This window comes from Typopeltis vanoorti, chromosome 21 (assembly GCF_054136105.1).
Source record: "Typopeltis vanoorti isolate ZY-2024b chromosome 21, IOZ_Tvanoo_1.0, whole genome shotgun sequence".
Classification (NCBI taxonomy): domain Eukaryota; kingdom Metazoa; phylum Arthropoda; class Arachnida; order Uropygi; family Thelyphonidae; genus Typopeltis; species Typopeltis vanoorti.
In genome coordinates, this window is record NC_143569.1 from 81,352,588 (window position 1) to 81,380,275 (window position 27,688).

The window sequence follows — 27,688 nt, forward strand, 5'->3', positions numbered from 1 at the left end:
ATATAGATAAATAACAGTTGAGATAATATACACCCCTGTCACTCACCTGATTTAATATTATACTACCTTCCTGTATCTCCCTTAATTCTAACTGCAGACTTACAACTTAAATAGAGATTATGTATTGCTTGACATGCCCGGCCTGGTTGGCTGAGTGGTTAGTGTATCTGCCCTCCAGCCAAAAGGCTGCGGGCTTGAATCCCACCATGGGCATGGATGTTTGTGATTGTCTGTGAAAGTACTGGTGGTGGTAGTCGGCGGTAGATGGTGTTGGTGTTAGATGATCAAGATTGGTGGAGTAGTGAGATGAAGAGTAGCTGCCCTCCCTCGATGAGTCTTAAGACTCCCTGGAGGTGTGAGCATTTTGAAGTGCTTTCCTCTTGGCACCTTGTCATATGCCTTTTCCAGATTATGAGACTTGAATATAAATCCTTGTTATATTCCCAAGATTTCTCAATTATTTGTCTTAAAATTGAAAATCCTAACAACAAAAATGAAAAATTAAAATTAATGAAAATGAAAATCCCAGTTGACCTGAATCCAGCTTGTTCTTCATCTAGCTTCCATTCCACAATTTTTCCAGTTTCTCAAGTATACTTGCATAAATCTTACCAGCAAGCACTCAGTAGGGGAATACCTCTGTAATTCTCACATTCAGTTTTATTTCCCTTTTTATAGATGGGTACTATGAGATCTCTGCTCCAATCATCTGGAATTTGACCTTCTGACCAGCCCTCTGGATTTCACAGTGCAACTCCTATACCTGCACATTTGAACATTTCTAGTTAAAAAGTCTACTCCAGCTACCTTTCCACATTTCAGGTGATGGCTTTTTCTACTTCAAATATGGATATGTATTCCTGACTGCATTCCTGTTGCATGTTTTCTACCATCGTGTTGATATTGCTCGTTTCATTTAGCAATCTTTCAAAGTAATTGCTCCAGACATCTAGAATATCTTTATCTTCATTATTATAGATTCGGCTATTATAGCCTGTTTTTTGTTTAGGAGTCTTTATCTTCAGTTTTCATGTCACGTTTATCATTTCTAATTCCTTTTACAATATCTTTCCTTCTTTTCTAAGCCTTTTTCAGTAGCCTTCAGAATATTTTGCCACCTTCCTGATATTTATTTTCTGTTCTTACCAAAGTCTTCATGACTTTTGCTTAGCTAGTTTTACCCAGTGATTCACTTTCTTACCTTTTCCTCTGTATTCTCTAAGAGCACAAGTTGAACTAGTTGCCAGGAACTTTTGATATGCTTTCTTCTTTTCCTTGACTGCCTGTTTAACTTCCTCAGTCCACCATGGAATTCTGATTTATTATCCTTACAGACAACCTTACCACATGCTCCTCTAGCTGAATCAACTAATGTTTTCTTCAGGGTTTGCCACTGAATTGCCAAGGTTAGGTTCTTGTTTTCAGACTCTTTCATTTTTTCTTGAAAGTTGTTTGTGTGTGAATCTACAGTCTACCTCTGAAAGCTGCTCAACCTTTTTTTTGTATTAAAACTTTCTTACACACTTCTTTTCAATATGAAATTCACTTTTATCCTGCTCAAAACTAAATAGTGATCACTTCCTATTTCAAATCCTCTGTATACTCTTGTGTCCTGAACTAGTGCCCGTAATAGTTGATCACTATCAACTATAACGGAGTCAGTGAGTCTTTTTCTTATTCCTTTTCTACATCTCTTCTCTACATGTGAATTTGTGCACATTATTTGGATTATGGTGTCTGCAATAACTAGTCCATCTCCTAAACAGAAATCCAGCAGGCATTTACCATTATTTTTAGCTTTGCTCTTTTTTCTAAATTTTCCCAAAACATTTCTATATGTCTGATAATCATTTCTTACTCTGCTGATTAGATCTCCGTCAAGGACCAACTTTTCCTTTTTCATTGTGTTCAGTTGCTTTCTCTAATTGCCTCAAAACATTCCTCCATTTCTTCCTTAGTAGAACCTTCTGTGGGACCATAGGTGCAAATAAGTCTTTGTCCAGTTCCCCATTCTGATATCGTCCCACTTCACTCGGCTTGATATTGCTTGACATTGAAGATTATCCTCATGTTTAGTGTTGAATTCTATAACTACTCCTTCTTTTCTCTGATTGTTATTACCTGAATATAACATTTTGTATTTGTTACTTAATAAGATCTCACCTGTTCTTGTCTACTTTGTTTCGGTTAGGCCTATTATGTTGAACTGGTACTTATCTAATTTCTTCTGCTAGTTCCATATCTTTTGCATTGATGTTTCTTACAATAGCACCAATCTTGAACTCTGCTGATGTTGTGTTGGGATGCATTTTGGGATTTGTTCCAGTAACTGATTTTGCACTGTTCACCCTGGTTCCCTGTTGAAAACAACAGGGACCTTGTTTAACTGACCGATGTGTCCCAGATGGCATGGAATTTTCTGATGTTATACCATCGTTTTACATTGTGTTTTAAGCCAATTAGAATACAGTTTGGTCAGTAAATCTCAAATGGCCAGTTCATCCCTGTTCATTCATTATCCAGGTGGATACCTAACAGGCTGCACAGCAAGGTGAGGATTGGAATTTAGGTCAGAAGCCCTGGTCAGTTCTCTGCATTTTTCTTAAAAGGCTACATCAAGGTCTCCTCCCAGTTATACAGCTTTGACCCTTAAGCCCTCGAAGGTTTGTAGATGTGGAAAAAAGCATAAGACGAAGTGCCAAGAGAAAAGCTGTTCAGAATACAAGAATTATATGGTACGTAATCCTGTATAATTTTCCACAAGAAGGATTTCATGTCACTTCCAGATATTTTTGATACATCTGATCATGTTTTGATGTCTGAATGTTCTCATGTCCCTTATCTTCAATAGCAGTTTGATAATAAAATTATCAGATTTCTCATCAGCCTTCTCTGGCACAAATACATCTCATCCATAATGTCTACAACCAACCCAAAAACTTGCCATACTTTTCTTCTCATGGCATTACTTTTTCACCTATACAACTACAAGAACTATATAAATCCCAAACATGGAATACTACTCGCATTTGGGGGATGGCATTGCCAATGCCTTACCAGCATTGCTTGATATTTTTCAGAAAATGAGAATCAGGTGAATTGATGCAGTGAGAAGTGCCTTAGAAGGTCAAAATGTGATACTCATTTGGAGGAAAATTGTTGACAGGAGATTAGTAATAACATAAACAATCATGTAGTACTGTCATAGTATCCTGTACACACTTGAGGAGTGTGTGTGTAATCCACAAGAAATATTTCATGTCACTTCCAGTTATTTTTGATACATCTGATCATGTTTTAATGTAAGCGTTCTCATGCCACTTCCCTTTATCTTCAATATAATGTCATATCTGATTTTTAATTTAATAAATGTTTTATAGAAAAAGATGATTCAAAAATGTTAGTTTAAACATTGCAAGGACACTGGATGTTCTCACCTAATGTGACATCACTACTGTTTATTTGAAGTCCTCAAGTAGCTTGGAAAAAATGTTTTGGTCTCTAAAGCAAGACTGCTCACAGTACCTCTTCCCAAGAGTTTGCCATAGGTTACCAACATTTTGTTAATGGAATTGACATAAACAAATATAGATGGTGATCTCGCAGTTGAAAACATAAATCATATTATAGTAATTTCTCGATTCAATAGAAATTTGACCAATCAACTACTTGAAAGTACAGAAAAATGCAGGCAATGTTTTGAAAGTAATAGCATGCACTTGCTATATGCTTATAGAAAGAATAAAATCTAATTACTAATTAATTACTTAACATTTATTCATAAAATGTAATCACAAACTAAATGTTAGTTCCCATCCTGCATTAGGCCTGATGATCTGTTATGGCAAAATAACTGTTCTCATAAAAATTTTCAGTAATAATGGCATAGTTAACCTCTCCTTGTATTCAGCTAGTGTTTCTCATAGCTTATGTTTTTTGTTGTCATTATGCCGGGGGGGGGGTCATTTTCTAAGAGTAAATATACCCTGCCTGACTCTGTATGAGATGACATAACTAATCATCAGTTGAAAAGGCCTTATTACTTACATTCTAGACAGAATGAGAACCTGTATCGTTCTGACCAAAGGGTGTCCTTGCTTCCAGCTTTATTGTGGCATCAGTTTTTTTTTTTTTTTTTTTTAAGCACCCCACTGACATATTTTATTTAAAAAAAAAAATATGTCAGTGGGGTGCTTAAGGGTCAAAGCTATATAACTGAGAGGAGACCTCCACATAGCCTTTAAAGGAATGCGGAGAACCGACCAGGGCTTCTGACCTAATGTCCAATCCTCACCTTCTCGTGGTGCACCCTGTTGGGTATCTACTTTGATACTGAACGAACGAGGATGGGCTGGCAATTTGGGATTTAGCCGACCAAATTGTATTCTTATTGGTTAAACCAAAATAAAAAATGATGGTACAACATGACAAAATTTCATGCCGGCTGGGGTGTCGCCCGGTTAAACAAGGCCCCCGTTGTTTTCGCCAGGGAACCAGGGCGAACAGCGAAAAGTCAGCTACTGGAACAAATCTGAAAACAAACCCCAACTCAACATCACCAGAGTTAAAGATCGGTACTATCAACGTAAGAAGCCTGAATGGCAAAGAAATGGAGCTAGCTGAGGAATTAGATAAGTACCAGATCGACATAATAGGGGTGACTGAAACAAAAAAGACCAAAACTGGTGAGATCTTTCTGAGCAATAAATACAAAATGTTATATTCAGGCAATGACAATCAAGGAAAAGAAGGAGTAGCCATAGTATTCAACACAAAATACGAGGCTAATCTTCTTGAATGGCAGTCAGTCTCAAGTAGAGTAATGTGGGCAAATATGAGAATGGGGAACTGGACAGTGAGACTTATTTGTGCCTATGGTCCCACAGAAGGTTCTACTAAGGTAGAAGTGGAGGAATTTTTTGAGGCTTTAGAAAAAGCAACTGACACAATGAAAAAAGAAAAGTTGGTCCTTGTTGGGGATCTAAATAGTAGAGTAGGAAATGATTGTGAGACATACAAAAATATTTTGGGAAAATTTGGAGAAAAGAGCAATGCTAATAATAATGGCAAATATCTGTTGGATTTCTGCTCAGGACTTGGACTGGTTATTACTAACACCATGTTCCAACATAAAAATGTGCACAAATTCACATGGAGAGAAGAGGCTAGGAATAAGAAAAGTCTCATTGACTATGTTATTGTTGATAGTGATGTTTTCTCCCTGGTGCAGGACACCAGAGTGTACAGAGGATTTGAAATTGGAAGTGATCACTATTTAGTCTCGAGCAGGATAAAATTGAATTTCATATTGAAAAGAATAACATGTAAGAAAGTTTTAAAGCGAATAAAAGTTGAGCAGCTCTCAGATGTGAACTGTAGACTAAAATACAGAAATATTATTGAAAAGAAAATGAAAGAGTTTGAGAACAGGAATCAAACCTGGGAGATTCAGGGGCAAACTCTGAAGGAAACATTGATTGATTCTGCCAGAGAGGCATGTGGTGAGGTTGTGTGCAAGGATAAAAAAATCAGAACTCCCTGGTGGACACAGGAAGTTAAAGAGGCAGTGAAGGGAAAGAAGAAAGCAAATCAAAAGTTCCTGGCAAATAAGTCAGCTTTTACTCTTACAGAATACAGAGACAAATGTAAGAAAGCTAAACAGTGTGTAAAACTAGCTAAACAAAAGTCATGGGAGGACTTTGGCAAGAATATAGAAAATAAATATCAAGAAGGTGGCAAAATATTCTGGAGGTTGTTGAAGAAGCTTAGGAATGGAGGAAAGAGTGCTGTAAAAGGAGTTAGAGATGATAAAGGTGACATGACAACAGTAGAAAAAGATATCCTTGAAGTATGGAGTAATTGCTTTGAAAAACTGCTAAATGAAACAAGCAGTGATGACAGCACAGTGATAAAAAAACACTGACCAGGCATGCAGTCAGGAATACATATCCATACTTGAAGTAGAAAAAGCCATCAAAGGCTTGAAATGTGGAAAGGCAGCAGGAGTAGATGATATTCGATCAGAAATGCTGAAGTATGGTGGTATGAAAGTCTTACAGTGGCTGCACTGCATAGTTCAGAAAGCCTGGACAGAGGGACGAATTCCCGATGATTGGAGTAGAGCTCTCATAGTACCCATATATAAAAAGGGAAATAAAACTGAATGTGAGAATTACAGAGGTATTTCCCTACTGAGTGTTCCTGGCAAGATCTATGCAAGTATACTTGAGAAACGGTTGAGAAGAATTGTGGAAGAAAAGCTTGGTGAAGAACAAGCTGGATTCAGGCCAAATAGAGGCTGTCAGGATCAGATCTTCACTTTACGACAAATAGTCGAGAAAGCATGGGAATATAACAAAGATCTGTATTTAAGTTTTGTCGATTTGGAAAAGGCATATGACAAGGTGCCAAGAGAGAAGCTATTCAATACGCTGCAGTTATATGGTGTCAATGGGGCATTATATCAAGCAATACTTAGTCTTTATTTGAGTTGTGAGTCAGCAGTTAGAATTGAAGGAAGTACAGGAAGATGGTTTAATGTTAAATCTGGTGTGAGACAAGGATGTACATTATCCCCTTTGTTATTCATTATCTATATGGATCACATTATGAAGGAATGTGGTATTAAACCTGATATCAAAATTGGAGATGTTAATGTCAGCTCTTTGCTTTATGCGGATGATGTTATACTTCTAAATAAATCCGCTACAAGTCTGCAAGATTCTCTGACTAAATTGAATAGCTGTTGTAATAGATATGGTATGAAGGTCAGTAATAAAAAGACAAAGACAATGAAAATAGGCAGAATCATTGAAAATGTCAACTGTGTTGTGAATGGAGAACCTGTGGAACAAGTAAAACATTTCAGCTACTTAGGCAAAATTTTTACTGAAGATGGTAAGCTAAATATAGAAATAGACAACAGAATCAGCAAAGCTGGTATGGTGGGAAGTCAATTGAATAAATTCATATGGAATAAGAAAGAAATTAGTCGGAACACTAAAATTAGCTGTATACAAGACTGTGTTCAAACCAATTTTAACTTATGGATCTGAGAGCTGGGTCAGAAGTAAAACACTTGACCAAAGACTAGAGACTGCAGATATGAGAGTCCTGAGAAAGATTAGAGGCATGAACAGATGGCATCAATGGCAATATCATATTAAAAATGAGGATATTAGGAAAGAACTTGACATTGTCAGCATCCAGGAATGCGTTAGCAGAGCTAATCTCAGATGGTATGGTCACTTAAATAGAATGGGAGAGGAAAGATTAGCAAAACAAGTGTTCTCTGCCAGGTTGGCAGGAAAACGACCCATAGGAAGACCAAGATATAGGTGGATTGATACGGTACAAAGTGCCTTAGACGATAGAAATATAAGATCTGATAATGTTGGAGTCTTGACAAGTAACAGACTGATTTGGAGGAAAATTGTAGATAGGAAGTTAGTAATGATGTAATTTTTTCATGTAGTACTGTCATATCCTGTACACCCCTTGAGGGTACATGGCAGGAATTTGATGATGATGATGATGATGATGAAAAAAAAATATTCTATTTAATTATGAATGAAATTTTAAATTAAATATTAGTTAAATTAAATTTTCTATTTAATGATAAATTTTTTATCATTAAATAGATAATGACGAGTATGCTGTTATCTGTTCACTATGTGCTACACTACTAACATTTGCTTGATATCAAAATTTAGAAGTGTGTGGAAAAGTATGTGCATAGATCTGTTCGTTATCAAAGTAAAAGTGCATTTACTTTTATATGCATTTCTGAACATATGCTCACAAAAAAAAAGAAGTTTATTGTTGGTTTAATTTGTGAGAATTTAATGTACATTGTATGCAGTATCATCAACAAATTTCCATTCTCTATTAACTGTCTCTACCATTAAATGGCTTTTAATTTTTAATATTAATGAAACTTAAGGCTAAACAAAATATAAATTAAAAAAAATTCAGAGTCAGTGCTGCAATTTTATAAGATACCCAGTTAATTTGTCTCAGAGTATCTTTTATAAAACTAAATATGATGCCCAAAGATCAAATCTGCATGACTGGGATGATATCTCCACATAGTTTTTAACAAAATCTAAGAGTCAGGTTTCTCACTCAGTGCCCAATCCTCACCTTTCCATAGTGTACTTCATTATTAGGTATTCACTTGGAGGGTGAACGAACAAGGTTGAGCTGCCATTTTAGAATTTAGCCAATTAAACTGTATTCTGCATTAACTGAAATTGTATATACATTATGATTTGTATCAGGTACATATTCCACTTAAGGCCAGTAGTGACTTGAAAAAGTACTCTACTTGAGAGGCCAAAAGTGTTTGGTAAGTGTTTTCACATTAAAAATAAATAAATAAAATAAATAGATAAAAATAAAAACCTTAGCCCGCCCACCCCTTGCAGTGCTAATATTAATGTACTTTAGGTTTATACACTTTCATGGGTGGGATTTGTATAAAATATAGAAAGTTCTTGGCTGGTGCATCAGCATATCCTCTGTGTTCTACAAGAGCACATACTGAAGAAACCCTTCTCTGGAGACCAAACACTTTTGATCTCTCTTGAATAGAGCACTTTTTCAAGGCCTTAAGTGTGATATGTACCTGATGCAAATCATGACAGTTAAACAGAAGTCATTATTAGAAAAATTTTGGTCTGTATGGTAAATATAAATGTGGAAAAATGTTTTGGAGGTTGCCAAGAAAGATCAGAAATAAAAGGAAAAGAGTACCACAAAAACAAATCAGATTTTAAAAAATGATATAAAAACCGAATAAAGGGATATTCTGAATGTAGAGTTATTACTTTGTATTTTGGAAGAATGCAGTCAGTCATGAGTCTGTTTCAATACTTCAGTATAAAAAAACTCTCAGAAACCTATAATGTGAAATGCAACTAAGTGATAGTTGACCTGAAATGCTGAAACATGATGGTATAAAAATTATACATTTGTTTTACTAAAAAAATTCAAAGGCTTAAAGATTGAACCCTGAATTGGAGAACTTTCATTGTACTAATTTATAAAAAAAAAAAAAATAAAACATTTGAATTGCAATATAATGTGCTTTCTGAATACTCCAGAAAAGATTTATGCAAGCATTGTTTGAGTAAAAGTTTAGAAAAATTACTGAATTTTTCTAAAATTGTCTTTTTATTTGCTTATTTACATATTAGATATATTACAACCGATATTCAGTTCAGTTTTGAAGATTTATTCTGGATGTATTTAGGAGTATAGCCCAATTTACATAAAGAACCAAGTTTAATATCTTTAATTTTGACATCAAGTTTTAATGCCACTATCCTTCATAACACAACCCGTTTAAATAACAAACAAGTGTGGAGATAGCATGCACTGAAATTCTAATTTCTGACTCAACCTAAGTATATATGCTTTATATGTGTATATTGCTTGGAATAATATCTCAATTACACCATATAAATGATGTGCAAAATTTATGGATCCTTGAATATATTCTTGTCATTTCTCAAGTTTTTCTTAAAAGCGCATTTTTGACAACTTCTATTTGGCATGAATCTAGTTTGATGTTTCTCCATATTTCTCTTCCATAATATTTCTTATTCACTTCTCAAGTATTCTTGCATAAATCTTACCTGGAACAACTATTAGGAAAATTCCTCTCTAATTCTGACATTCAATTTTGTTTTCTTTTTTTTTTTTATAAATTAGTACAGTGTATGCTCTGCTCCAGTCATCAATAACTGAGTCTTCTGAATTATTTAACATAGCCACTGTAAAACATTTATATCTCCATATTTGGACATTTTTGTTCAAATACACAGTACCCATACACAGTGCTAATGTACTGTAGATTGATTAACTAACCTTTCGTGTATTGAGCTTAACATAAAAAAAAAATATATATATATATACTCCAGTTGTGTTACCATATTATTTTTCTGACAACTTCTATCTCCAGTATCAAAATGTACTCATGATTGCATTCCATATAGATATTTCCACCATTGTTACGTACTTATTTCATTTAATAATTTTTCAAATTAAGTACTTTCGACATCCAGAATATCTTTATCTTCAGTTTTTGCCATCTTATATTCATCTTATTCAGTTTTTGTCATCATATATCAAACTCACACATGACATCTTTGTGACCTAATAGTGTCTTGTATGGGCAGGTGATTAGTGAGAAAGGAGGAATTTGCAATTTTTTTTTTTTTTTCACTTGGTTATACTATAAATTAAAGAAGCCAAGAAATTATATTCTTGGTTTCATTTTTATCCAGGTGTAAGCAAACAAAGTTTTAATGTGGTAACTTCATGACTGGGCTACTTGTATATAGAGATTAATGACTTCACATAAATTGCCTTAGTATCCCATGATGCAATGCACATATGTTTATGAACATGTATATTGCTGTGCATTATGGAAAGTGCCACTACCCAGACTGGTTTTGATCTTTATTGAGGTCTCATCAGTGTGAGCCAAACCCAGAAGTGATACGAAGGTTGAAGTAATGCAGAAGTTGTATTTCCATATACACGTACTCAAAAGGTGATGAACCTTATTACTAAAATACTCTGGATTAGAGATGATGTCGAATGCGTTTTTCACTTGGTTATACTATAAATTAAGATGCCAAGAAATTATATTCTTGGTTTCATCCTTTATCCAAGTGTAAGCAAACAAAGTTTACGCATGAAGTAACTTCATGACTGAACTACTTGTATATAGAGGCTGATGACTTCATATCAATTGCCATAGTATCCTATGATGCATCATGGTATTTCTTTTCTTGTTTCTTCTAAATTTTGTGTAACTACTTTTACACATAACATTCTCATATTTTTCTCTGTATTTTATAAGGACACATGCTTACTAAGAAGTTTCTGTATGATTTCTTTTCCAGACAGTCTCAGAAATACAATCAAAATTTCTTCTTTGTTTACTTATCAGAATTATTTACTAAAATGTGGGGGGGGGGGAAATGAATACTTGAGTATTATATAATAACTGATTGATTGACAGCTATCATTTTATATAAATAAAAAAAAAAAAACTTTCATTCAGTACAAATTCAGTGTATTAGAATGAATTAGGATATTGCTATGATGATAAGTGTAAAATAATGACTAATGCATATTTGTTATGTTTAATGTGAGTTTTATTTGGTTTTTTAAATATATTGTAATTATGATTTAGACCAACACACACACATATATATATGTGTGTGTGTGTGTGTTGTCATTAGTCATTTAGTCATTCAATTTTTTTCATAAAACTATGTATGTTAACCGAGTCAATGATCATTCTGTCATATATATATATATATATATATTTTTTTTTATTTATTTATTTTTAAATAGCTCAGTGTTGCTTTGAACAAAAAGAAGCTAATTTGCCTCTGAGGTCTCCTGGAACAGATCATTCTGCTGTGTTTGTTGATATGCAAGACTCTTCCATCCCAGGAAGAAGCAATCCACATTTGGAATCAATTTATGATTTTCATTCAGACCCTTGTGTAAGCTATAACAGTTGTTCAACTAAAGGGCAATCAGTAATACAGATAAATGGAAAAAACATTCCAGTTCCTCCTGAGGTACCATTTGAGATAATTATTTATTCCATTATCTTATTCAGTTATCTTGAAATTTCTTATATGTCTAGATAGCATTAATTTTATGAATTATAGATTGCATGAAGTTTTGTTAATATAAAAAAACTAATAATCTCTTGATAAAAGTAATTTATTAGTTCTATTTTTCAAAATGTGTAAACATTTGGAAAATGTTTTTGATAGATAATTTAAACAAGTTTATTTTATTCATCCATCTCAATGCTAGTTATTCTTGTATGCTGGTTGGATGAATTTTATTGAAAATTGCTGATTGAAATTCTTACTAACTTTTTGTTGAACCATCTCAACTTTCATTTTGATGGGTATTTGCATATACAAATCAGTAACTAATATAGCTTAATGAAGTTAAGTAAAATTTGTTAAATATTTATGATGCATGTGAACATGTATCCACAAAGATCAGTTTTGGTAACAATCAGATAATTTTTACTGTAAAATTTGACAAAATGATTCAGTCATAGTAACTGTTCTGGTCTAGCTGAATAGTATTGAATAAACTTTGTTGAGATCTTGTTAAGGCACCTCAGTTTTGTTTTCAAGTGGACTATTGGTTGTGACAGAGAACAGTGTTACTATATAATAATTCTATTATGAAAAAACTCATATTTAAGAATTTAGGGACACAAAACACACATGTTGAAATGATTATTTTACTAATTATTAATAAAATAACACTTTACATTTCGACCCCTGTATCGAGGTCATCATCAGAAGGATATATGTGTATAGGAACCAAGCTACATGCTGTTGCACTCTATAAAGGTAAATTAAATCTACATTGTTAACTAATCTTTTTCTTAGCCCTTCTTCTAGTGATAAAATAAAAAAAAAATAATAATAATAATAATAAAATATATATATATATAATTAAAACTACAATAAACTCTGCTAAAGTCCTCACGTACTAAGATTCTTCTGGAATTGTACAGTTCAGGTTGCTATTGAATGTTCCGAAAAAAGAAAAAAAAACACTTCGCCAAGTCTTCTTGTATTGAGATTTTTCTTTGTGGTTGCTATAAAGGTTGCAAATGGGTCCTCCACATTCTTGAAATGGTTAGACCGTCATTTTTATTCAGATTTGGATTATGTTTGAGCATTTCACATGCCTCTTTGAATTTCCTCTCAAACCAGGTTTTGGTGCGGTGTAGGGACTTGGTACCTTTCCAATCAATTCTGTGTTATGTTTGGAGTGCATGGTCAGAAAGGCCGGTTTTTCCAAAATGGGGATATTTAATATGTCATTTGTGTTCATCCTTCCTGATTGGGATGGTTTGCCCTGTTTCCCCTATGTATGGCATGTTACATGTGCATTTTAATTTGTAAACCCCTGGGTGGGCTAGGTGTGGCAGAGGATCCTTGGAAAAACTGAGTAGGTGTCTCAATTTTGTCGGGAGTTTAAAGGTGGTTTTGATGTTGTATTTGTGTAGTGTTCTATTTTTTCGGAAATGCCTCTAACATATGGTATGGCAATAGCATTCTTGAAATCTTTTTTGTTTTTAGTGGTATCTCTATGGAGGATCTTGTGGATGTTTTTTTTTTTTTTCTGTATCCATTTTTTATGAAGGTATGGTTGATGATCTCGTATTCCTGGTTAAGAGCCTGTTCATTTGAACAGATAGTTTGAGCTCTGTGTTTAAGAATGCTTATGACCCCTAGTTTTTGTGTTGAGTGGTGGGTGGTAATAAGAAGTTTTGTGTGTGTAGGTTTGCAGAAGACTGAGAAGGAGAGACAGCCTGAGGAAAGACATGTGTCTAGGAATGGAAGAGAGTTGTTTTTTTCTATTTCAATGGGGTATGCTGAGGTATTAATTTTTTAATTGTTTCTTCCGGCCACATGTTAACAGATTTAATTAATTCAGTTGTTTTCTTTTTATTGCATTGCATGGAGTTGTAATTTACCATTTGGTAGGCATTGTGGTCCGATACCAAATGGTTCATTTTTCTATGTAGGTTGTTCGATCTAAAACAACAGTGGCATTCCCTTCATCTGCTTTTGTGATAATAATGTCCTGGTTATTTTTAGGGATTTGAGGGCCAGTTTTTCTACTTTGTTTAGGTTGCTACTTACTTTGTTGTTTGAATTTAGTATACAAGCAGTTTCCATCCATATTTTGTCAGCTAAATTGGCTGGGAGGGATCTTAACCCTCTCTCGATATGATAAATTTTATCAAGTTTGTTTACTGACCTCGGTGCAGTGGTGTAGTTTAATCCTTTCTCCAGTAGTGAGAGTTCATCTTGGGTGAGATTGTAGTTTGATTGGTTGATAACCAGGCCATGGTCCGATGGTGTTTGGTTGCTCCTAACTTCATTTGTGGGTGATTGGCTGCTCTTTGTGTTGTTGGTTTGCGATTGGCTGCCCCTTTCGTTATGGCATCGTAATTATCTTGTGCTTTTCTGTTGTTTTAATGCCTGAAACTTCGATATTAATTTTTCCTTGTTTTTGAGTAATAGGTGCTTGGCCGAGTTGTCTGTGATCCTGTCCAAAATATCCCAAATTTCTGGATTAACATAACTGGATAGCTCACATTTTAGTTGTGGGTGATTGGCTGTTTTTTGTGTTGTTGGTTTGCAATTGGCTGCTCCTTTCGTTATGGCATCATAATTGTCTTGTTCTTTTCTGTTGTTTTAATGCCTGAAACTTCATTATTAATTTTTCCTTGATTTTGAATAATAGGTGCTTGGCCGAGTCGTCTGTGATCCTGTCCAAAATATCCCAAATTTCTGGATTAACATAACTGGATAGCTCACATTTTAGTTGTAACACTTTGGTTTGCGTAGATGCGAATTTTTTTCGTGCCTTGTGGATCTGTTCCCATAACACTGCTTTTTCTAGCTGGGCATAGATATGGTGCTCTTTAGCTGATGTAAACTTCTTCTTTAGTTTAATGCAGTTGGGTATTAAGTTGCTGTCTCTACATCGTTTCAAAAAGGATAGTCGCTTAATTAACATGGAACTATGTATCTTTAGCTTACCGTAGAGGCTGTACTGTGGGTGAAATCTCCATGGATTATGATGACTGTTTCTTTTAAGGTTACACGGTGATCAGCATTCATATTTAAGAATTTAGGGACACAAAACACACACGTTGAAATGATTATTTTACTAATTATTAATAAAATAACACTTTACGTTTCGACCCCTGTATCGAGGTTATCATCAGAAGGATACATGTGTATAGGAACTAGGCTACATGCTGTTGCACTCTATAAAGGTAAATTAAATCTACATTGTTAACTAATCTTTTTCTTAGCCCTTCTTCTAGTGATAAAATAAAAAAATAATAATAAAATTAAATTTTAAAAAATTATATATATATAAAAATTAAAACTACAATGAACTCTGCTAAAGTCCTCATGTAATAAGATTCTTCTGGAATTGTACAGTTCATATTGTTATACTAAGATTTTCTTCTAGATTTGTACAGTTCAGGTTGCTATTGAATGTTCCAAAAAAAAGAAGGAAAAAAAAAAAAACTTCACCAAGTCTTCTTGTATTGAGATTTTTCTTTGTGGTTGCTATGAAGGTTGCAGATGGGTCCTCTACATTCTTGGAATGGTTAGACCATCATTTTTATTCAGATTTGGACTATGTTTGAGCATTTCACATGCCTCTTTGAATTTCCTCTCCAACCAGATTTTGGTGCGGTGTAGGGACTTGGTACCTTTCCAATCAATTCTGTGTTATGTTTGGAGTGCGTGGTCAGAAAGGCCGGTTTTTCCAAAATGGGGATATTCAATATGTCATTTGTGTTCATCCTTCCTGATTGGGATGGTTTGCCCTGTTTTCCCTATGTATGGTATGTTACATGTGCATTTTATTTTGTAAACCCCTGGGTGGGCTAGGTGTGGCAGAGGATCCTTGGAAGAACTGATTAGGTGTCTTAATTTTGTCGGGGGTTTAAAGGTGGTTTTGATGTTGTATTTGTGTAGTGTTCTATTTTTTCTGAAATGCCTCTAACATATGGTATGGCAATAGTATTCTTGAAATCCTTTTTGTTTTTAATAGTATCTCTGTGGAGGATCTTGTGGATGGTTTTTTTACTATATCCATTTTTTATAAAGGTATGGTTGATGATTTCGTATTCCTGGAGCCTGTTCATTTGAACAGATAGTTTAAGCTCTGTGTTTAAGGGTGCTTATGACCCCTAGTTTTTGTGTTGGGTGGTGATAAAAAGTTTTGTGTATGTACTGGCCTGTGTGTATGTGTGTGTGTGTGGGTTTGCGGTAGACTGAGAAGTAGAGACAGCCTGAGGGAGAAGATGAGTGTGTCTAGGAATGGAAGAGAATCGTTTTTTTTTCCTATTTCAATGATGAATTGGGGTGCGTTTGTGTTGTTACAGCCATGTACAAGAGGGTACAGCCATGGGCTCACCACTTTTCCCTCCAATAGCTAACTTTTATATGGAAGACTTTGAGTAACTTTGATAAACGCATTTCAGAACATCAAGACCATATCTGTCTTATCAACCCGCAGAAATCTGGCCTCACACAACACAGAGTTGAAAACCTAACCAATAGGATCCATTGAAAAAAGACCAAACTTCTACATAGATCTTTATATAAACATGAACGTTTATATAAAGAAAGTGCTGAAGCCCTACTTCACAGACCAAATCTGAACCGTAATGATGTTCTTGCTATTCCAAAAGTATGGGAAATTGTCATACAAAATTGTGTAAAATAATTTTTATATATGTTATCTTATTTTGATGTAATCTATTTTTTTTCTCCAGATATATTTTAATTTAATTCTATAATCCCAATATGCATGCACACTACTGCATGCATATTGGGATTTCATTGTAATCATGTGCCCTAACTGTACTGACGATGTTCTATAATACTTAAGATGAAATATTTACTTATTAAAACTTATTACTGTGGTTACGTGTGTTTGTTTAGTCTTCTTAGAATGGTTCTCACACAAAGGAAATGTTCTCCAAACAACAATAAAGCATAGCGAAGATGAGTCAAGAAGCTATTGATATATGGAGGTGGCAGTTGTTTCGACAGTGGCTACAAAAAGAATACAGTAAAAAATTGCAAATAAAGCTTCAGATAACAATGGAGCATTTCACATCTATGTCTGGAATGAAGATCATATCCACACTGAATTTTTGAGCAGTTGGTGAAAGTCTGTGGCAGATAGATTTCTAGCCTCAGTATTGCTAAAATTAATTTTCAAATTGAATAATTTCAGAATATGAAATTCTTACTGATGTGTAAAATGTCTTGTGAATTACTCTGTTAATTATCGGTCATTAGTTAATGGGTAAGCAGATTCATCTGATTGCATGCTACTGAAATCAGTATAATGCTTTTCGTTTTTTGAAAGAAAAGTTAATTTCTCTGAATTGTAATTTTTTTAAATTCGTTTTGTATTCAATTTTAAGTGTGAACCATTTTGCAAGACTAGTGTTATTATATAGATCCAATTACATGTACCTGTGTGATGCCACAATACACCTTGTTGTTCATGTTGTGATTGTCTAAATTCTTACTATTAACGCACCTCTAAGAAAATCATTATCTTTCACATGTTACTGTAGAAAATAATGAAGCCTCTCATCATAAGTTACTCCCCGCTATAACCAAGTAATGAAAGTGCTGACTAAAGTCCTATAACTCAGTGATATTCTAAAGAACATTTACTATAGTAAACTGTATTCTTTTGTTCCATGTCAGATAATCTATAGTGAGAGAGTTGACTTTAATAGCTGTTACGTTGTAGGTCGTCTATTGTTGAAAATCAGTTGAAAAATCTATTACTTTCTTCACTGCTTGTATTTAATAAATAATTTCTGAGAAGTTGTGATCTAACAACAATTGAACTGGCTTCATAGTAGAGTTAATGTGATAGGCAGGGCTTGAAAAAATGTGCTTGTCAGCTCTTATGTAATGAGTAAGAGTTAGTAAGAGTATGTAAAAAAAAAAATCAGAAGAGGTGTTTGGGTTTCATTATCGGTTTCTGTGGCATATTTCTGATGCTGTTCTATGTCAATTTTTGTTGTTGTATGCTTACCTTACTTATGGCATCTGTTGGGTAATGCTGATCATTAAAAATATCTGCTTTGTCAGTTATCACTGATTTTGTTGTAATGATGTACACATTCATCATTTTATATCTTCTAAGTTCACCCAGTTGTACTGCGAGTTATCTCACATGCAACCTAAAAAACATACATAGCAGACAGTAGTAATTAGCTTATTTCTTATCCAGTGATAAAATATGTAGAATATGAACCATTAATGGTGATATTAATGCTTGGAAAGTTGAGAAAGAAGTACAGTAAAACCCCGAAGTTACGCAGTAGTTGGGACCAACAAAAAGCGTGCAAGTCAAATTCGCGTAACTCGGGGTATAATTTTGCATGTAATTTATATATACAAACATACAAAATATTAGTTAATTGGAATCAAAGGCTTACAAAAACATCTATATTTTTTAAGAAATATAATCATAATTGTAGTTTTTCATACATAAAAAAAGTTATTTCGATGTCGATGGTTTCATAAAATCTAATAGATTCATCTGACGGCATTTTTTTTTTTTATTCCGTGCCTTGTGGCTACAATTCATTTCTCGTTAGAATCTATGTCCTCCAAAATCTGTAAACCTTTCTTAATTAAGCTGAGACCTTCTGTTAATTTTGTAATTGTCATGTGCTTTTCTAGTAGAACTGGATCTGAGGTTTCGGTCTCTTAAGTAGCGCTTTGCTCACGCATCTCCATGAGCTCGTCGATTGTAAGCTCCTTGTTATGTGAATTTGATTATCACATCATAATTTAAGCATCGTTTCCATCTCACCAATAATCCCATGATGTTTATGAATTATGCTTGAATTCAATGATTGGGCATTTTTCACAGCGAGAATTCTTTCTTTATCTTTTATTATTGTTCTTACTGTGGATTCCTGTAGATCGAACTTCTTTACTAGCTCACAAATTTTCATTCCGCCTTCAAAATCCTTAATAATGTTGAGTTTTGTTTCCAAAATCAATGTTTTTCTTTTCTTGCTAGCTGTAGAAGAATCAGACTTGCTTCTTTTGGACGACATTATTATTTTTTATGTGATAAAATTTTTATCAAGAACATAACATTAAACTATCGCAAGGTTTGTAGACTATAAAAATCGTGTGTGAATGGAGACCGTTCGAAACACGTCAGTGCTTGTTCACAGCATGTGCGACACTGGCGAATGCGGCCAGCGCCGGAAAGATACGACTAGTGGTGAGGCGTGAGGCGGGATGGAATACGTACATATAAGAAACCGCATGACTCCGGATTCACGTAAGTCGGGGTATTACTGTATTTATTTTCCCAAAATATTTCTTTATGTTGATTCTAGTCTAAATATTTTTCGATTGTTTTCCGAGTCTCCACTTTGTCACATGACGTTGCTTGTCCTATCCATTGGATAATGTTTCAGAGCCAATCAGAATCCAAAAATGCACTTATGTAATTATGTGTCAACCTAAGAGTTTTATTTTATCGAGTTTTAATGATACTGAATGTTTTCATTGTTTGCTTACAGATGACATTGTTTTCTTTTCTTTTTTCTGCAAAAGCAATTCAAGACATTAGAAGTGAACACTTATTTTATTAATTTTATTTTATTAATAATACCATTTTCTGGTATTATTAATAAAAATAATAATAATAAATAACTTTATATCACTTATAAAATGCATACTTTTTTTCCCCTTCAGACTGATAAACACACTAATACATAAGTAGATAACATATTTGATTCAACATTGGTAGTTATCATGATCATCATTATCATCAGTGGCTCTGACAGGCACGTAAGTGTCCACGACCTTCCGAGTATCCTTAGATTTTGTAAATATAATTCGAGGATAAGGTGGTTAGTACCTTTACCTATGAGTATTATTTTGTCTATAAAATCGTGTGTGTTCTACTGGCCGGTTTGCCTGATTGCAGGACAAAAACATTAGTGGTTATACATGGTTGAAATGCCATAATATTAACAAAAACTTATTAATAACCAGATTCAGAAATGAACACAAGACTATGATATAATTCACAACCATGGTTAGAGTAAACCCAGGTTAACATCTGATGAGTGAGATATTTTCCTGACTGATGACCCAGCACCACATTTTTCAACCTCTGATGATAGGACTGATGTTTTTTTTTTGTCTGTGTGTGTATGAGACAGTTGTTACAATTCCTTCCATAAGGAATTGCCATAAAAGCTTTATTACAGTTGCAACACATGCTTACTGTAGAACTCTGTTCAGGATAGGCTACATAATATGAGAACTCTTCAACTAAACTTGATCAAAATCAAGTTTAGTTGAGAAGCCATTTCAAGTATAGTAAACAGAATAGTAGCCTCATACTAAGCAGTAAGAATCATTTATTAGATTTGAGTCACTTAATATTAAAATAAAAAGTTTATAAAAAGATAGTTCATAATCAATTATTTTTTTTTAAATCAGAATCATTCTTCATTTTATATCTTCAAGTAATGCATTACGTTTAGTTTGCATTTGATTATGCCAATAGCCTCTTGCAACATAAGCTGGAAATTGTATTTATCCTGCTTACCTATAATCCAAAAATTTATATTTTTTTTTCTGTTGAGCATTATAGAAATTTAAATGCAATTAACTACTTCATTAACAGAGATGTAACATCTATCTCCATTATCTCAAGCTTCAAAAAAAAAAATAATAATTTTTTAAAGCAGAAAGTACTTGTTACAAGTACTTTCTGCTTTAAAAAATAATTTTTTTTTAAAGAAAGTACTTGTAACAAGTACTTTCTGTTCAAGAAAGAAATACTTGTGCAACTATCATTATATAATCCATTCAACCTTAGAACACTGTTCTCACTTTCGGGGCGTTTTATCAAAAACCTCCCCAAAATGCTTCATGCTAGCCAGAAGAGACAATCCAGTTAGCAAATGACCTTCTCTCCCTCCCCTCATTCCCTCCCAGTCTTCTATTATCACATTATAACAGTCACTCCAATTACCATAATTTCTTCCCTTTCTTCTATGTCTGTGAAAACATGAGCAGCTGCTAGCCATCTTCCATGTTATAGGCTTGAGAGTTACCAGGCCAATTTGTCATCCTTCTCTTTCATTCCGTCTACTTCTACTCTTTGGCACTGTTTTTCTCACACTGTTTTTTTTATTAGTCTCCAGCTCTTTAAGAAACTCATCAACAGGTTCCTTCTCCTGCATACCACTTGCCACATAATGCTGTTTGTGCTATAAATTTTGTGTATGTGGAAGTGATAAACTGTCTGAATAATTTTTATATAGTGAATCGTTTTGGTTTGGTATTTTGTTATTCATTATTAGAAAAATCTATTCAATAATTAAATTCTTCCAAAATCTATCAAACTGGCAATTTTTTTGGATTGCGGTTGCCCTTGCTATATTCTGGTGTTTGTCAGTGTATACATTAAAACTTATCGCATATCAAGCATAAGGAAACTGTATAAACCAATATTAATCACATTTTTCAAAAAGGAACACCCTCACATTAAGCATCTCTAATCTGTTTTAATTATTTTTTTTTTTATCTTTCAAAGGCATTGAGTCCCTATATGAAGCCCAAATTTGACAGATTGAGTGCTGTGGTAAAAGGTTATCTTACAAGACGCTTACTGAAAACAGAAAGAGTTCAAGGAATCATCCAAACAATCAAGGTATTCATAAATTTATACATATAAGTAAATGTGTTTTCAAAATAGAATGGAAATTAAATGCCTGCTAATATTTTTGAAATGAATTAAAGTAACAGACATGTTTTAAAATTTAATGCTCTCAAATCATATTGCACTGGGTATAAATCAACCACACATAAGTATGCTAACTTCTAGCTCACTATTTAGTACATCCAAACAGTATTAGAAGTTTATAACTGTTTTATTATACAACATCGTAAGCAAGTATGAATTTTTTGTCAGAAGAAAAGTTTCTTCCGAGCAGAAACTTTTCTTCTGACAATGTGTTTCTGTGTAACACACTGTTAGAAGAAAATGTGTTTCATGTCACCTATGCAACTGTTATGAACTGCATAAAAATTCATATTTGATAGCCAATTAGACAAGCTGTTATTTAAACTAGAGACCAAGGATGTAATATCCACTTAATGGCTTTCTTACTTCTAACTTCAATCCACCTAGATCTTGGTCTTCTTCTTCTGGATCTTTTACCTTTCATGAAACACTAATTGTGCTAACTTTTTTTCTCCCATTCTGTTTAAGTGAGCATACCACCTGAAATTAGTTCAGGGCATTAATATTCTCATTTTTAGTATTCTCTGGTCTTTGATCAACTGTTTTATTTCTAACCCAGCTCTCAGCTCTATAAGTCAAAATTGTTTGGAACACTGTCTTGTATGCTGCTAGTTTAGTGTTTTGGCTGTTTTCTTATTCCATATAAATTTATTCAACTGACCCCCAGTCATATCAGTTTTGTTTATTTTCTCTATATTTTTATTTAATTTGCCATCTTCATAAAAAAATTGTGCCTAAATAGCCAAAATTTGTTCTGTAGAAGTTTGCTTTTTTCTTCCATGTTCTTGCCTATTTTCACAATTTTTGTCTTTTTATATTTGCTAATTTTCATGCCAAATTTGTTACAGTAATTATTCACTTTAGTTAGAGACTGAAGACTTGTAGTGAATTTATTTAGTAATATAGCATCATCAGTATAAAGAAAGTAGAACTGATTTGAATATTCAATTTTATGTCAATTTAAATGCCAGTTTCTTTCATGATGCAAATCCGTGTAGAATGAATAACAGTAGAGATAGTATCCTTACACCTGATTTTACATCAATCCATTTTCTTCTACTTCAATTCTGTTTGATTTACAACTTAAATATAGCCTATTTATAATATCCCATTTACACTATATAACTAGCATTCAACAGCTTTTCTCTTGTACCTGGTCGTATGCTCTTTCCAGATATACAAAACTTAAATATAGATCCTCCTTGGTTTATAACATTCCTATAATTTATCAAAAACTCATTCACATGAAAATCTCTGAACAGTGCTCGGAGCATTTTAACAAGAATTAAACTGATTTGTGCATCGATTTATTACTATGGATGAGACTTGGATTCACCATTACAAACCAGAATCCAAACAGCAGTCAGAACAGTGCACAGAAGCCAGTTGTTCAATACCAAAGAAGACAAAGTCTGTTCCATCAGCGGTGTTTTGGGATGCTGCATTTTGTTTATTAATTAGCTTGAAAAGGGTTAAACAATAACCGGGGAATATTATTCCAATCTTTTAACAAGACTAGACAAAAAAATTTACGAGAAAAGACACGGTTTTCCGGAAAAAAAAATTATCTTTCATTTAGTTTTGGAAATGGGAAAATTAAGGGATCTGCACTATGAATTGTTGGAACATCCATCCTATTCCCCAGATTTGGGTCCCTCTGACTTCTATCTCTTCCCAAAACTAAAACTCTTCCTTGCTGGTCAGCGTTTTTCTTCAACTCAAGAGGTGATTGCAGCAGAGGGGTATTTTGCCGATCTTACCAAGAACCACTACAGGGATGGGATAATGACACTGGAATAAATGTATTAGTCTTAAGGGAGATTATATTGAAAAATATAATCTCCCTTAAGACTATTTTAATACGGATTTATAATTTTGAAATTATAAATCCATATTTTCATTGTTAGGCCGAGAACTTTTCAGACCACACTTGTATGTAGTCATATAGTCTTTTCAGTAATTCTGCTATACTGAGTGAGTTGTTTCTTATACAGCGCTTGCTATAGTAAGAGTAGGCGATATTTGTCTTCATGTGAAAAATCTGATCCTGACATTATTTTGTCTGAACTCAGCTTGTTCTTCCTAAGTTTCTCTTCCACAATTTTTTTCAGCATCTTCTCAAGTATGCTTGCATAAATCTTACCTAGAATACTCTCTGGGGAAATTCCTCTGTAGTTCTCACATTGTTTTATTTCTCTTTCTGTAGTTGAATACTATTAGATCTCTACTGCAGTAGTCATTGGAATTATAATGTGTAATTTTGTGTAATTATGTTGTGTAGACACTGTAGAACTTTTACATCTCTCTGCTTGAGCATTTTTGGTCAAATATTATCTACTCCAGCATCCTTTCCACATTTCAGGTATTTTTTGTAACATTTTCTTCTTCAGTTAATGATCTGTACTGCAGATTGCATTCTATTGTATAATTTGTACCTCTGTCCTGTCACTATTTATCTTGTTTGATAATCTCTCAATGCAATTATGCCAGACATGGATTTGGTCTGTTATTGTTAAAAACCATAGGAAAAAACCAAACTCAAAGAGACCATAGAGTAGCCTCTTTGAGTTTGGTATATTGGAAATCAATTGTATATCCATAATTTGGTTTCATTATGATAGAAAATATCCATGAGAAGTGTAGTCGTATATATATTTTACCACTGGAGGTATTAAAAAAAGCTGACCATCAGAAACCTGAGTTGTGTAAAGCAGCTTGAGTAGGTGATATTGTATATGAAATGCTTAAATATAAAGATATAAAAGCTGTTCATTAGTTGTACTGGATAATGCAGATGACTTGATCAGATGATTTTCACTTTGATTTTAGTGAAGTATCAATTTATTTTCACCATCATCATCGTCAATTTCCTGATTTGTATCCTCAAGGGGTGTACAGGATACCGTAAGATAGTACAATATGAAAAGTTTGCTACCTATCAGTAGTTTTCTTTCAAAACGGTCTCTTATCACTCAGAACTCTAATATTGTCAGATCCTATATTTTGATCTTCTGAGGCACTTCTAACTGCATCACTCCACGTAGATCTTAGGTTTCTCTGAGTCTTTTTTTCCTGTCATCCTGGGATCAAACACCTATTTTGCTGACCTTTATTCTTTCATTCTGTTTAAGTGACCATACCATCTCAGATTAGCTCCTCTCATACATTTTTGAATGATAACAATCTCAAGTTTATTCATTCCTGATATATCTATTTTTACTATTATTTTGTGACTGGTGCCATCTGTTCATCTAATTTTTCTCGAAATTATCATATCTGTGATCTCGAATGCTTTATTTCTAACCCAACTCTCAGATCCATAAATTAAAACTGTCGTGTATACACTTCTATTTTAATGTTTTGACTAATTTCTTATTCCATAAATTTTTTCAGTTGACATCCTACAATACCAGCTTTGAAAATTCTGTTGTTTATTTCCATATTTAATTTGTCATCTTTAGTGCAACCTTGTCAAACATTATATGCATTAGCAAGACTTGCCTAATTGCAAATGATGTCATTATAGGGATAGAATGTGATGGACTGAGTATTTTCAGTGAGGATAGAGTAGACAGAATAGGGGAGGGGTGCTGCTGATGGCAGTAGATGAATTGAAGAATAGGAGTCATTATTGCAGATGGCAGTTCTTTTGAGTGAGTCTTGTGTGAGATCGAGGCCAATAGGACAAAATATAAAATTTGTTGCTTCTATAGGCTAGGGGATGCCAGGGATGATGTGGAAGACATTCATCAGCAGATTAGTACAGAGTGCAAGTCAAGTATGGAGAACTTCATCTTTGGAGACATTGATTGGAAGGAGAAAAGATCACATGACAGGAAGGAAATAGAATTTATACACTTAGTGACAAATAATTACTTGAAGTAGAATGTGATGGAGGGGGACTCGGGACATAAGCGCGTTGGATCTTGTTATACGATCAGAAGACCTGTCCATAACTAAAGTGGCTAATTATTAATTTACTTAAGGAATTCACAACGTACAATAGAATATAAATTAAACTTGAATGTATATTTCCAATATTTCGGCAATGTCACATTGCCATTTTCAAAGGAACTTACAATAAAGACGTGCACGCAAGCACTACATACAGTAAATGAGGACGAAGCAGGAAACTATCGTTTCTCCTAAAAGTCCTGATGGTGCCCCCTCATCAGGACTTTTAGAAGAAATGATAGCTTCCTGCTTCGTCCTCATTTACTGTATGTAGTGCTTGCGTGCACGTCTTTATTGTAAGTTCCTTTGAAAATGGCAACGTGACATTGCCGAAATATTGGAAATATATATTAAAGTTTAATTTAATTTATATTCTATTGTACATTATGAATTCCTTAAGTCAATTAATAATTATGTATAACCAGCATATAAGCCTTTCTACGAGAATAACTAAAGTGGCTATATTGCCTCCAATTGAGAAAAATTGGTCTTGACTGAAGAAGTAGCAAAACATATGGAAATTCCAGTTAAGAAGGGTTATATGTGAAACTACAAGGCAGGTGATTATGATACATGTAAACGGCTATAAACATCTGCAAGGGAATGATGTTCACAATGCATGGGGAAAGTCAAGGGATATCTGGAGGATATATAAGGAGAAAGGTGACCAGCATGGTAAGGAAGGCAAAATCAGATTATGAGAAGAAATTAGTCGAACATGCAAAAGAAAATCCCAAAAATTTTTTTGTTATGTGGCAAGTAGGCAGGATGACTATGGATGGATAACTTTAATGAATGCAAATGGTAGAGAGGTAATTGAGGCAGAAGAAATGGTTGAGCTACCGATATACTCTTGCAAAATGAGTAATCATTTTGCAAGAGTATATCATCCAAGTGAAGATATTGTTATGGCAGAGATGACAGGGACTGATGTTAGAACAAAGGTTGAAGAATTTGAGGTATTAGTACATTACAGAATCTGAATGCAAATACAGCTGTGTGATTGAATGGGATAGCAGCTCACATTGTATGAGAATGTGCAGAGTAACTGGTGATGCCCTTGACTAGGATGTTTGAGTCTCAGCTATGGCAAAGTCCCAAGAGAGTGGAAAGAGGGCAAAATAATTCCTTTGCATAAAGGATGATCTAAGTCTGTGGTTGCACATTATAGACCAATTAGTATCTCAGGAGTGGTGGTGGTAAAAAGTGCTGCAAAAGTTGGTCAAAAAAGAAAATTCAGGAATGGGAGGATAAGAATATGATACTCTGAGGGCAGCATGGCTTTGTGAAGGGTTGGTCATACCTTAGTACTTTAACTTTTTATAATCATGACAGCTAAGCTAAAGAGAATGGTTACACAATCATACTGCTAGATTTTGCAAAGGCTTTTGACAGGATACTTCATGGAACTCTTATGTAAACTGCAACAAATGGGGATGGATAGGAAACTGGTGATATTAAAAGGATGGCTGATGAACAGATACCAAAAAGTAGTATATGGAGGAGTAGCATCCAGGAGAAGGCAGGTGACTAGTGGTGTGCTTGGACCACTGCTGTTTAATTTGTACATAAATGATATAGGAAATAATTTGAAGCGAGATATTTAGCTGTTTGCTGATGATGCAAAGTTGGGTAGAGTAATAGTTAATCAAGGTAATGTAGAGAGCTAGCAGGATCATACAAATAGGCAGACATATGGGCAAAATGCTAGGGCAACTCGTGAATACCAGTGAGTGTATTTCCGTAAGCTCTCTGGTCAACTTTTTTTTATGAAACTTTCATAGTTTCTACTTTCGGCTTTGAAATAATGCTGGATTTAATATCACCTTGATTTATATAAATTTGCATAGCCGAACTGAAGCCTTTTGGCTCTTTATTTTAGTAAATAATGGATGTCGATTTAATGTGGAAAAGTGGAAAGTTATGCATTTTGGGATACAAAGATTACAAGTTGTGTATCACATTTAAGGAACTGTACTCTAGGAAATTGTTGAAGCCATGGATTTGGGGTTAGTGGTAGAGACCTGAAATTTAGAGGATAAATTGCTAAAGTAGACAGGGTAGCTCACAGAATTACTTGGTTATTGAAGAACACACTAACAAATAGAGATAAGGGAATTATCATTACAAAGCCTTGATATGACCACATCTGTATTACTGTGACCAGATCTGAGCACCCTGGGTTTCTTGGGGGGGGGGGGATGAGGAAGTGGTAGAGAGGATCTAGAGGTGAGTGGTCTTTAGAATGCTCCCTATGAGGATAGATTGAGGGTTTGTGGATTGCAAAAGTTGGTTGATAGGCAAAAAGGCAAGG

General features: G+C 34.1%; 1 protein-coding gene across 2 annotated transcripts in view; it reads left to right on the forward strand.

The window, feature by feature from the left end:
- The window catches only part of Cp110 (Centriolar coiled coil protein 110kDa), a 148,048-nt gene that overhangs the window by 78,078 nt on the left and 42,282 nt on the right, over positions 1–27,688 (forward strand). For both annotated transcript variants that reach the window (XM_090411265.1, XM_090411264.1), the window contains exons 7-8: positions 11,371–11,603; positions 21,211–21,327. In XM_090411265.1, the coding sequence (XP_090267391.1) occupies positions 11,371–11,603; positions 21,211–21,327 (350 nt within the window). The remainder of the gene's footprint in view (positions 1–11,370; positions 11,604–21,210; positions 21,328–27,688) is intronic.